This window comes from Rutilus rutilus (assembly GCF_951802725.1).
Source record: "Rutilus rutilus genome assembly, chromosome: 6".
Classification (NCBI taxonomy): Eukaryota; Metazoa; Chordata; class Actinopteri; order Cypriniformes; family Leuciscidae; genus Rutilus; species Rutilus rutilus.
Window position 1 is genome coordinate 32,744,956 of NC_140214.1, and position 12,560 is coordinate 32,757,515.

The 12,560-nt window shown below is 37.4% G+C and overlaps 2 protein-coding genes across 3 annotated transcripts; one reads left to right on the top strand and one right to left on the bottom strand.

Moving 5' to 3' along the window:
• Positions 1-738: 738 nt before the first annotated feature.
• Positions 739-8,063, bottom strand: LOC311292104 (dual specificity protein phosphatase 18). Of its 2 annotated transcripts, none has more exons than XM_084411581.1 (2): positions 8,029-8,063; positions 739-1,589 (listed from the first exon to the last, which is right to left on the bottom strand). In XM_084411581.1, exon 2 carries the CDS (start codon positions 1,579-1,581, stop codon positions 1,015-1,017), a length of 567 nt encoding a protein of 188 aa, XP_084267707.1. In that variant the 5' UTR covers positions 1,582-1,589; positions 8,029-8,063; the 3' UTR covers positions 739-1,014. The 2 variants fall into 2 exon arrangements, with proteins under 2 accessions (XP_084267707.1, XP_084267708.1); XM_084411582.1 differs by lacking the exon at positions 8,029-8,063 and adding an exon at positions 6,804-6,814.
• A 1,525-nt stretch (positions 8,064-9,588) lies between these two features.
• Positions 9,589-11,615, top strand: sft2d3 (SFT2 domain containing 3). The gene has a single exon (XM_084411575.1). The coding sequence runs from the start codon at positions 9,662-9,664 to the stop codon at positions 10,337-10,339; it is 678 nt and encodes a 225-aa protein (XP_084267701.1). The 5' UTR covers positions 9,589-9,661; the 3' UTR covers positions 10,340-11,615.
• Positions 11,616-12,560: the final 945 nt, after the last annotated feature.

Sequence of the window (12,560 nt, forward strand, 5' to 3'; positions counted from 1 at the left end):
CATTTAATTCCACATTTATTTAGAAATGTATGTATTTATGTCTATATTTGTTTATTTCCAAATCTATTTATTTTCACATTTATTTATTTATACATTTCTTTGTCCATTTGGTAATGAGGGAGGCAAGTTTTAATTCAGACAGAGCAACCGAGCTCTGGGTGGAAAGGGCAAAGCTTTGAGGCTTTGATTTATTTATTTGTATATTTATATATTTATGTGTGTGTGTGTGTACTATATATATATATATATATATATATATATATATATATATATATATATATATATATACAGTAGTCAACATTTGAAGTGGATCAAAAAGAGTTCATCAAAGTTGTCCCAAGACAAGAACGGGTATTGTTCAAAATTCATGTATAACTTTGATGAAAGGTTTTGATCCACTTCAAATGTTGACTTCTATATATATATAGTAGTCAACATTTGAAGTGGATCAAAATGTATTTAAAACCTTTTAAAACTTTAAAACTTGTCAAGCAAATATTACTATTACATTTTCAGTTCATTTTAATTGCACTTTTAAAATGTAAAACAGTTTTAAAAAGGTTTAAGCGCAAAGTCTTAACATCATGCACATCATACTGTAGAAATCCAAGCAAACTTAGCTTTAGATTAATTGAGATAAAGATGTTCAGAGCAGACCTCCCATTCATTAGCCCTGAGCCTGTGTGAGTCTGATGCTCCAACAGTGTCCTCTGTTGGTTAAATAATGCAACATACTACAACATTTCAACATTTATTCCCGGAATTCCAACCAGGCCACATCAAAAACGAACAAACAAAAGTTAAATGCATTAGAAACCAGGAGGAAATGGCTATTAAGACCCTTAAAATCAAATGCTGGCAGAAAAACAAAGCAGTCAAGCTGAAGTACTGATATGGTCTGTTTCACTGCATAAGGTCCTGTCCATCCAAAGTGATATTTTCACTGCCCTTACAATATGAAAATGGGACATTTAAAGTCCACTTTTGGCAAAAAGATCAGTTTGCTATTGTTGATTAAAGTGCCAAAGAGGTGAATCTTCTAAGCCGTCTCGGCCTCGGTGATGGAGGACACTGTCTTATGCTGTTCTTGGAAGGTAGTTTTGGTGTTTTGGGCATTGGCACTGGATCCAGTGGTTCTGCTACTTTCACAGTATTCTTACCATAGAGTTTCTTCTCATAGTTCAGAAGTTGGGTCCAGAATCCCGTGTTGAGGCGGATGTAGGGTCTGCTGTCTTTAACCCAGTTGTGTGCCTGTCTCAGAGTCACTCCTCTGTACTTCATGAGGTAGGCCATTATTAGAGCCGGTGAGCGACTCATGCCCGCGGCGCAGTGCACTAGCGTTCCTCCATCTCTGTTGTTGTGGATTCGAGCTGAAATGTGCTCAAAATGATCCCCCAGACGGGCATTTGGGTGGTCGGACACTGCAACACGTATGCACTCCACACCGGGGTACATCGGGCAGGTGTGGGACAGGGTCACGTTCACAATGAGTGTAATGCCTTTGCGGGTCATTAGTGCCTGATTCATAGGAGCATCAGCCCCGCTCAGGAAGAGGGTCGGTGTTATCTGTGATAGTGACATGATACTGGCTGCATGGAAAGAAAGAATATTAGTTTTTTAAATAACAATAATAATAAACAACCAACAACAAGACAGTTAAGAAACAGTTTGGGCATTAAGCTATTCTTGTAATGCTTTATTATTATTATTCTTTTGAGTCAATATAGCTATTTATACATTTCTCGAGGTCCACTTTTCCTGCAGAGCTTATGCTGCATTCACACTGTAAGATTTGAGAAATTAGAAAATGCGGGACCATCTGGTTGTGGAACGGCCACTCCCCGAGAAGACAAAGGACGTTTCTGGAAATGAACATTTGAACTCTCTCTTGAGAAACTAGCATCCCCATGCAAGACGAAATCATGATGTTCAACAAATAAAAAAACAAATATAGTACAAATGAGCAAATGATAAAGCTTGGGTTGCTGAATATTCAATCCCTTACTTCAAAAGCACTTATTGTTAATGATATGATTACAGACTATAACCTAGATGTGCTGTGTTTGACAGAAACCTGGCTAAAACCAAACGATTACATTACTTCAGATGTAGGAGATCAGATGTGCTCCTACAGTAGTCACTTTCAAATCCAGACTCAAAACACATCTGTTTAGCTATGCATTTACTGAATGAGCACTGTGTCACTGCTCGTCCGACTGTTTGTTTAAATCTTGCCTACTTTAAATCCAGTTAAAGTGAATCCACCCCCCAGGATCACAGTTATAAACATGAACCTCGTCTGAAAGGCAAAGGGGGAGGTGTTGCTGTAATTTATAGTAATATTTTCAGAAATACTAAGAAATCTAGTTTCAAATATAATTATTTTGAAGTGTTGGTGCTTAATGTAACAATATCTAGTGTAAATGAAATATGATGATGATTGTGCTGGCTACTGTATAGAGGCCACCAGGGCACCATACAGACTTTATCAATGAATTTGCTGACTTTCTATCAGAGTTAGTACTGGCTGCAGATAAAGTCCTAATTGTTGGTGATTTTAATATACATGTAGATAACGAAAAAGATGCATTGGGACTGGCATTTAAAGACGTTCTTAACTCTATTGGAGTTAGACAACATGTGTCAGGACCTACTCATTGTCGTAATCATACTCTAGATCTAATATTATCACATGGAATCAATGTTGATGCCGTTGAAATTCTGCAGCAGAGCGAAGACATCTCAGATCATTATCTAGTCTCGTGTAAACTTAATTTAGCCAAGGTTGCAAAGCCGACTCTGTGTTACAAATATGTTAGACCTATCACTTCTGCCACTAAAGATTGGTTTATTAATAATCTTCCTGATCAGTTTCATCATCTCAGCATCCGATATAGCTTAGAAGAACTCGATATTTCGACAGAAACTTTTAAATCTCTCTTTTCCAGCACTTTAGACACAGTTGCTCCTTTGCGCTTAAAGAAGATTAAAGAAAATAGTTCAACGGCGTGGTACAACGAGCACACTCAGGCCCTTAAGTGAGCAGCCAGAAAAATGGAGCACAACTGGAAGAAAATAAAACTAGAGGTATTTAGCATTTCATGGAAAGAGCACGATTGCATACAGAGAGGCCTTAAAAGCTGCTAGATCTTCTTATTTTTCAACCATATTAGAAGAAAATAAACAGTTTAGGTATTTATTTGAAACAGTGGCTAAACTAACGAAAAATAAAGCTTCAAGCCCAGACGTTTCCAAGCAGCACAGCAGTAATGACTTTATGAACTTCTTCACTTATAAGATTGATAATATTAGGGAGAAAATTATAACTATGCAACCGTCTACTACAGTATCGCATCAGGCAGTGCATTGTAGTCTCCCTAAGGAAAAATTTGATTCATTCATTGCTATAGGAGAGGAAGAATTGTCTAAACTCGTTAAATCATCTAAATCGACAACATGTATGTTAGACCCTATACCGACTAAGCTACTAAAAGAGATGCTTCCAGAGGTCATAGATCCTCTTCTTAATATCATTAATTCATCTTTGTCATTAGAATATGTACCAAAAACTTTTAAGCTTGCTATGATTAAACCCCTTGTTAAAAACTGCAACTTGATCGTACAGAATTAGTCGATTACAGGCCGATCTCGAATCTACCTTTTCTGTCAAAGATACTAGAAAAGGCAGTATCTTCACAACTATGTTCTTTTTTAGAAAGAAATGATATAGGATTTTCAATCAGGATTTAGACCGTACTGAGACAGCTCTCATTAGAGTGACAAATGATTTGCTCTTATCATCCGATCGTGGTTGTATCTCTCTATTAGTGTTACTCAATCTTAGTGCTGCATTTGACACTATCGACCACAACATTCTTTTAAATAGACTCGAAAATTATGTTGGCATTAGTGGAATTGCATTAGCATGGTTTAAATCGTACTTATCTGACTGTTATCAGTTTGTAGCAGTAAAGAGATGTCTTATCGATCAAAAGTTCAGTATGGTGTACCACAAGGCTCAGTACTAGGACTGTTGCTGTTCACTCTGTACATGTTACCCTTGGGAGATATCATTAGGAAGCATGGCATTAGTTTTCACTGTTATGCTGATGATACACAGCTCTATATTTCTTCACACCCTGATGAAACTTACCAATTCACAAAATTAACGGAATGCATAGCTGATATAAAAAACTGGATGACTAGCAATTTCCTACTACTTAATTCTGAAAAAGCAGAGATTCAAATTATTAAATAAAAAACTTCCTCACGTACTAACCTAGAAAACTGTCTAACACTTGATGGCTGCTCTGTCAAGTCTTTGTCGTCGGTTAGAAACCTGGGTGTGCTCTTTGATACCAATCTCTCATTTGAAAGTCACGTTTCTAGTATCTGTAAAACCAAATTTTTTCATCTTAAAAATATACCTAAATTACGTCATATGCTCTCAATGAAAAATGCAGAACACTTCATGCGTTCATGACCTCAAGGCTAGATTATTGTAATGCTCTTATGGGTGGTTACCCTGCATGCCTAATAAACAAACTACAGCTGATCCTAAACGCAGCAGCTCGAGTTCTTACCAGAACCAGGAAGTATGACCATATTAGCCCGGTTCTGTCAACACTGCACTGGCTCCCTATTAAACATTGTATACATTTAAAAATATTGCTGATTACTTACAAAGCACTAAATGGTTTAGCTCCGCAGTACTTAAACGAGCTCTTAACGCATTATAGTCCTTCACGTCTATTGTGATCTCAAAATTCCAGCCAGTTGATAATACCTAGAATATCAAAATCGACTGCTGGCGGTAGATCCTTTTCCTATTTAGCACCAAAACTTTGGAACAATCTTCCTAACATTGTCTGGGAAGCAGACACACTCTGGTAGTTCAAATCTAGACTAAAGTTACTAATGATCTTCGCAACGGAAGTGAATCAATCAATCAAAACTAACTTTAGCTGGACAATAACTTTAACCTAGAGCTGTTGTAAAGCCTTAACAATCTGTTACAGTAAATTTCCTATTATCACTGTAAAGCTGCTTTGAAACAATCCATTTTGTTAAAAGTGCTATATAAATGAAGGTGACTTGACTTTGGAGATATCTTGCTTACAGAGGAGGGTGTGTCTTCTAGGCAAATGGCATCCTGCCCTCAAAAGGTGTAAACTCTGAATGCAAATTCCCATTGTTAGCAAATATCTTCAAGACTCTCAGAATTATGTATTTTTCTAATGTCAGGTAGCCTATGCATCTTTTATCTTTATTCCAGAGCATTTGATGTTTTGTATTTATTATCTTTAAATTGATAATGTAATTGGCATGATACATTTAAATGACTAATAATAAATTGTTACATTGGATTTATTCTGACTTACTCTGAAATTCTTAACTTTAAGTAGATTACGTTGTATCCATTGTTACCGCAAATCCGCGTCCGATTAGTGACGGACTAGAGTCCAGCATAGGGCACACCAAGTGCGATTTTAGAGTCCCGGCTAATATTTGGCAAGTGTACTTTTAAGTATAAAATTTCCATTTAGGACAGCAAAATGCTGCTCGACCAACCTAAATAGGGTGAGTAATGTTACTTTAGTTAAGTGTACGTGGGAAACCATGGCATGACCAAACCAAAGCTACTACCAGAGAAGTAATATTGGTCGGCTTATATCTGTAGTGGTGGTCATGACCTCTGTCTAAAGAAACCGTTACTTTAATTCAAGTGTATACAACCAAGGGGGCTATACAAAATATCTTAGAGTAAGCGTGAATACGACCGTCTAAGGTACTAGCCAATTACCTCTGTTTAGTGACCCAAAACTGATGAGTTTGTAATCGTGGGCCCACATAATATGAACAGCCGGTGTGAGGACCCTCTGCGACATTGGCACCCGAATGAACGAGGATAATAAGAGTAAAGAGTTAAATAGAATAATCAAAAATGCTGCTAAACTATTATATAAATGACCAATAACTAATTGGCATTCTAACCTAAATTCGAGGTTGTGATAAAATGGAGTCAGATAAAAGTTTAATTGGAATTAAATGACTTTGCCACACGGAAAAGACAGTAACATGCAGTAAACCTTCAGAAAAATGTCGGAAACTGTCGCTGGACCGATTGGGCCGGCCTTACAACACCATGTCGTAATCACCACGTGACGTTCTTAAGTTGTAATTATGAGCTCTATGAAGATGTGAATGCTTTTTACAAGTTGGAATCTCGTAATTATGCTAATTACGACATGCCGTGAACGCGCCTTTAGCTCCAACCCAAATCAAACACACCTAAACAAGCTAATCAATCGCCCCCTAGGGCATTATTTGAGGGGACAGCCATTTGTAGTGGTGTCCGAAACCATAGTGAACGTTATGATGGAAAAGCGGCTATGGACTTAACTGACACGCGGCGCACGTGGCAGCCATTGAAAGTTCACAAGACCGTAAGTGCATATAAAGAGTGCCATTTGGGACAGGGCCCAACTCAAAAGCTAAAGAATACCCATAATGCACTGTGAGAGTTGTGCCAAATGAATTCCCGAGTCTCGCCAGAAGATGGCGCTGAATCATCCATCCGTTCATTTCCCAAACCGCTGGTCCAATGTGGGTACAGCGTAATATCATACTTTTCAATTGATTATTAAATTGTTTAATTAAGGTTTATACATGTTAGTTTCCATGACAGAGTTCAAGATAAATCTTTTCATTAATACTGGAGCTGTCAAATGATTATCAGCAAGCACAAACTATGCAAAAGCGGCAGCCGTCCAACAGCGCACTCAATGTCCGAATTCACTCACTTGGACTATTAGTGGAGTAATGTAGGGAATAGTGAATGAGGATAGGGGGTGATTCTCGAAGATACAGACAGCTGAGTGAGATCAAGGCTGGAGTTGAACTCTGCAGGAAAGTGGACCTTGAGAGCCCGATTTGAGGAGCCCTCTTTTAAATAGTTGACAGCAGCTTCAGTTGTTCTCAAAAAATCACAAATATATACAGGTCAATGAACATATAAGATAAAGGAAAGTAAAAAAAAATCTTTTAAAATCAAGTTTAAAACACATGTGCCAAGTTCTTAGAAATGTATTCATGTTAGATATATATATGGTTTTGTAAAACTTTCAAGGAAATTTCGGTTACACTTTATTATAAGGCTCATTAGTTAACATAACTAATAATGAACGTATGCACGTATACAGCATTTATTAATCTTTGTTAATGTTAATTTCAACATTTACTAATACATTATTAAAATCTTGTAAACATTAGTTAATGCACTGTGAACTAACATGAACAAACAATGAACAGCTGTACAAAGATTAACAATATTAAATGTATTGCTCATGGTTAGTTCATGTTAGTTAATACATTAACTATTGTTAAGTAATGAACCTTATTGTAAAGTGTTAGCGAAATTTCAAGGAAAAAACTTGCCAGCAATGTTTCAATCCAACAGAGATTTGTGCTTCATCAGGCACAAAACAACAGGCAACAATGTCGTTAAATACCTTTATGTATCAAGGATGCTCTTCATAGAAGATGAGTAGGCTATTAAAGTCAATGTGTATGAACTGCATTTTGAATGTATTTTTTAAATAAATTGACCTGTAAACAGGTTAGAATGAGTCTGTAAATGAAGAGTCGATACATTCATAGCAGCAAAAACGGTAAACTGCAGAGGAATATGTCAAAAACCCACAAATCAGCAAAAGCCCAAACTGCAGAGATATGACAATAGTCCTGTTTTAAATATGAGACATACAAGACAACACTAAAAAAGGCATTTTCCTACCAGCTGCTGGCTACAAAACAACAGTCATGTGCAATAAGCTAAAAACAGACACGTGAGTGTTTCATATGAACTTTCCTCTACCATGTGGAACATGCACATAAGTCACATACAGTCTATGAATACACCGTCAGGACACTATTTGTTGACATTTCTACTTATACTATTCAAGTATATTTAAAATAGTATCAATCTGTGTTTATTTATTGTGCCCAGTGTTTTAAGGCTAAACTGACCTGGTCCCTCGGTGTGTGTCTCTCTCTCACACACTTGTGCTGGACACTAGAGTGCAGGGATATCCCCCATTGACACGTTCAAACCCTAAAAAGGCTTTGAAGACAACTGGCCAATGAAGAGAGAGATTAATTTTAACCTCCCTCTGCATCCTTCGCTTCTTGTCTTCATGACAGACTGCCTGTCTGTTTATGAAACCAAACAAATAATTCAAACTTGGACTTTTATTAACTAATGTCAAGGTTTGGAAATGTAGAACAAGAAGACTTGTGTATACTTAAATTCAAACTTGAATGCAATTCTGTCCTTTATTAGATAGACAGATCAAACGCTGAACACATGTAACAGAAATATAAATGAAGCAAAATCAAAAATGAAAAAAATTTTCTTATTTGTAGCACTTTCTTTTGCTGACAGTTCATCAACAATAAGAACCATAACAAAATGAAGACAATTAAAAAGAACATATCAATATACTAAATGTTTGTATTTGTTTATATTAAATTAAATATTGAACTATTTTTTTTATGCTACAGAACATGAACAATACAATGAAAAATATTCATCCAAAAGTTAAATAAATAAATAAATAAATAACAAAATATAATAAAATAGTGCCAGAGAACAATACAATAACAAAATATATAAATAATAAATAAAAGGAAAAGGGTGCCATTATGCAACATCATACCACTTACATGTTATATAGGCTCTATTTACAAGATATTTACATATTTTTATATATTGGCTACGCTATTTTTAATTTTGTCATTTCATCTAAATATTACAATTTGTCAGCCGAAACAGTTTTGAGGTTAACTGATCTAATTTGGTGTCTCTCTGGAAAATAGTGAACTATGAGATTGTATTATGTTGACTATCAAATATTATCCCTGGTAGCGGACCAACTCACCCCTCTTTTAATATTTGCCATTTTGTGCTAGAACAAGCAAATTTGCAGATGTTTCTTTTTATTTCCTATAATAACACATTGGCTGATGCATCATCATCCTGCACGTGCTAAACCTAGACTATATTTAAATATGTTACAATTTAAAAGTAGGCTAAATCCACATTGTTCTTAAGGGGGGCATCTTCCCCCATTTTCATTATTGTAAAAGTGGATTCTTTTACTTTGTTATTAATGTAGAATTTATCCACTATTCGACCATCTTTGCGCCAATTCTAATCTCCAAACACAAAAAATTAGCTGGAGGATAAACAATGCCAATATTTCTAATGTATTTAAGCTATTTGATTAAAAAATTACTTCTATTTGTACAGATACGACATTAAATTGTGTAGCATATGAAGAGAACGAATGCGACTGAAAGAAGAATTTAGTTTGTTGAATAGGACCGTATGAAACAATACTAAAGAATGATTCAGCACAGTATATTATATAAGTCTATTATGCAATTATAAACATTTGAAAGAAATAGGTTTAATAAATTGGATTTAAGGTCATTTTGTAAAGTAGATATACATTTTTCCCCCTTCATGCTCCACACTCCAGTCCAGTAGGTTTGCCAACCGCTATTGAAAAGAAAAGAAGAAGTCCAGACACGTCACTGTGAGACGTCATCACAATGCCACAACAACTTCCTGTTTTCGTTCCACATATCCTTCTGAATAATGGCAGAATTAAACCGAGACCTCCAGGAATATTTGGCTCAGTCTAAAAGCGGCGCGAAGACGATATCCCAGTCTAGTTCCAGCACAACCATAGACTTTAATGAGCCGGAGTCGGTGCCCGAGAGCTGGTTCGGCCGGTGGTCGAGTCCGTTCTCCAGAGCCAGCAGCCGCGGAGCGTCATCATCGGGCCCGGGCTCGAGCAGCGGCTTCTCGTGGCCCTGGTCATCGGAACCGGACCCGTGTTTACCGGGCCTGAGTCGATCCCAGCGGCTGGTCGCGTTCGGGACGTGCATCTTCTTCTCGGCTCTGTGCTTCGGGCTGTCGGCGCTGTACGCCCCGTTGCTCCTGCTGAAGGCGCGCAAGTTCGCGTTGCTCTGGTCGCTCGGCTCCGTGTTCGCGCTGCTCGGCGCGGCGATCCTCCGCGGACCCAGTAAACTCATCGCGACCCCGACCCCGGGCGGCGCGGTGTACCTGTGCGCTCTGGTGGGCACCCTGTACGCGGCACTCAGTCTCCACAGCACCCTGTTCACCGCGCTCGGGGCCGGCCTTCAGATTGCCGCTATCGTGGGTTATATTGTGGCTTTGTTGCCGGGTGGGAGTGCAGGGATGAGGTTTGTGGGTGGCATGGCAGCGTCTGCTATTAAAAGGACTATAACTGGTAAGACCATGCCTATATGACCACGGACTAAACAACACACATTTTACCTTGGAAACTTTTTTTTGGAGAGTGACTGGTCTGGTAGATTGTGAAACTCTGGCTGGCTCTGGCTTAGGAATACAGTGTGAGCAGCACTCTCTGGATGGGGATCTATACATTTTGTAATTTTCACCACAAGGACCATATGTATGACCAAGACATCAAATACTACTTGACTTTTAACATTTCTGAACTGCTTTTGAAACTGCGCTTTATAAATAAACTTACTGAATGTATCTTGTTCTGTGTTCTCTACATCATGCCATTCGGTCTGAAGGAAGATAAACCATTTATTTCATGACAAATCACTTTTGTATCGCATACAGTGATCAAAAATGTATAGTAGTGGTTCTCTATCCTGGTCTTTGAGCACAGATGTTTCCCATGACACACAGTATTGGTCAGGGTTCCTCAAATCCAGTCCTGGAGGGCCACTGGCCTGCAGAGTTGGTTCCAATCCCTAATCAAACACACCTGAACAAGCAAATCAAGGTCTTCACTCACTAGGGATGAATCCGAAATCGCCCCCTATAATAACTAATAACGTCCACTATGGTTTCAGACACCACTACAAATGGCTGTCTTCTCAAATAACACCTTATTTGAAGCGACAGCCATTGTAGTGTCCAAAACCATAGTGGACGTTATTGAGTGCACCCATTCAATCCCACAATGCACCGCTGTGACGAGTGTTCAACCAATTGGTTCAACCAACTTACAGTAAACTTACAGTTTTTCTCGATTGTTTACACACATTTTCTGAAAGCATGCCTCATATTCTCAGAACTCTACACACAAATCAAAAAACACACACACAATGGGCAAAACCCCTCAATTCTCCTGCTAAATTAAACTTTACATTCAAAACAATGTTATTTCTTCTCAAAATGGTATTTTGTTTTCAAATGACACACACAAACCATCATATGAATAGACATTTATAAGAACCAGTTGAACACTGATATGCTCAATGTTAAACACTATGATGAATGGAAAACACTTCTTCTCCATTCATCATAATGACTTAGGCCTTTTTTTGTTCAGTGTTCCACTTACTACAGACAGTACATGCATAAGTGTGTTGTAAAATATTTGAGAATATTGCTTTTATACTCAGAACACACAAATACACGGTAACAAATATATTTTATTTTTCCCACAAAAACATTGTACACAGTGTACAAAATGTACACCAACGCAAAGTTGTACATACAGTGGTCTACATACAAAACAACAGAAGAATTGACTGTATACAGTTACAGTAAAAAAAAAAAAAAAAAAATCCAATGTTGGCACCCATTGCTCCATTGAAGAGCTCACCTGTTGCCTTTTTATGCTAAAGCTCTGATTGCTAATTGTAAAACTGTGTGACGGGTGTTTGCCCATGTGATGAGTCAGTGTGTATATTTGAATGGCAGTGTGTTCCTTGTGAAAACAAGAGATTTTCTGCATGAAAATTGTGCCAAAAGCAGAGAATTGTGTGTAGTGTTTTGAAAAAAGTGTGTTTTAGAACTGCAATTTGAGTGTAAAGCAGGAATTGTGCTTGTAGTTTAGCAGAATTGGTTCAGGGGGTTGGTGAATGAGTTACTCCAGAGGAGTTTCACTTGAGGGCGATAAAAGTTTCAGAGGTGCAGATTTCACTTGTGTTTACAGTTTTTCTCAATTGTTTACACACAAATACTGGTACTTGAGACACAATGACCACAACATGTAACTCATTCACCAACCCCCTGAACCAATCCTGCTAAACTACAAGCACAATTCCTGCTTTACACTCAAATTGCAGTTCTAAAACACACTTTTTTCAAAACACTACACAATTTGTTTTTGTTTTTTTTACTGTAACTGTATACAGTCAATTCTTCTGTTGTTTTGTATGTAGACCACTGTATGTACAACTTTGCGTTGGTTGGCATGTACACTGTGTACAATGTTTTTGTGGGAAAAATAAAATATATTTGTTACCGTGTATTTGTGTGTTCTGAGTATAAAAGCAATATTCTCAAATATTTTACAACACACTTATGTATGTACTGTCTGTAGTAAGTGTAACACTGAACAAAAAAAGGCCTAAGTCATTATGATGAATGGAGAAGAAGTGTTTTCCATTCATCATAGTGTTTTACATTGAGCACATCAGTGTTCAACTGGTTCTTATAAATGTCTATTCATATGATGGTTTGTGTGTGTCATTTGAAAACA

Bases quoted from the DNA above. Each gene is read 5' to 3' on its own strand.
- LOC311292104 (XM_084411581.1), bottom strand. From the start codon at position 1,581: ATGTCACTATCACAGATAACACCGACCCTCTTCCTGAGCGGGGCTGAT.
- sft2d3 (XM_084411575.1), top strand. From the start codon at position 9,662: ATGGCAGAATTAAACCGAGACCTCCAGGAATATTTGGCTCAGTCTAAA.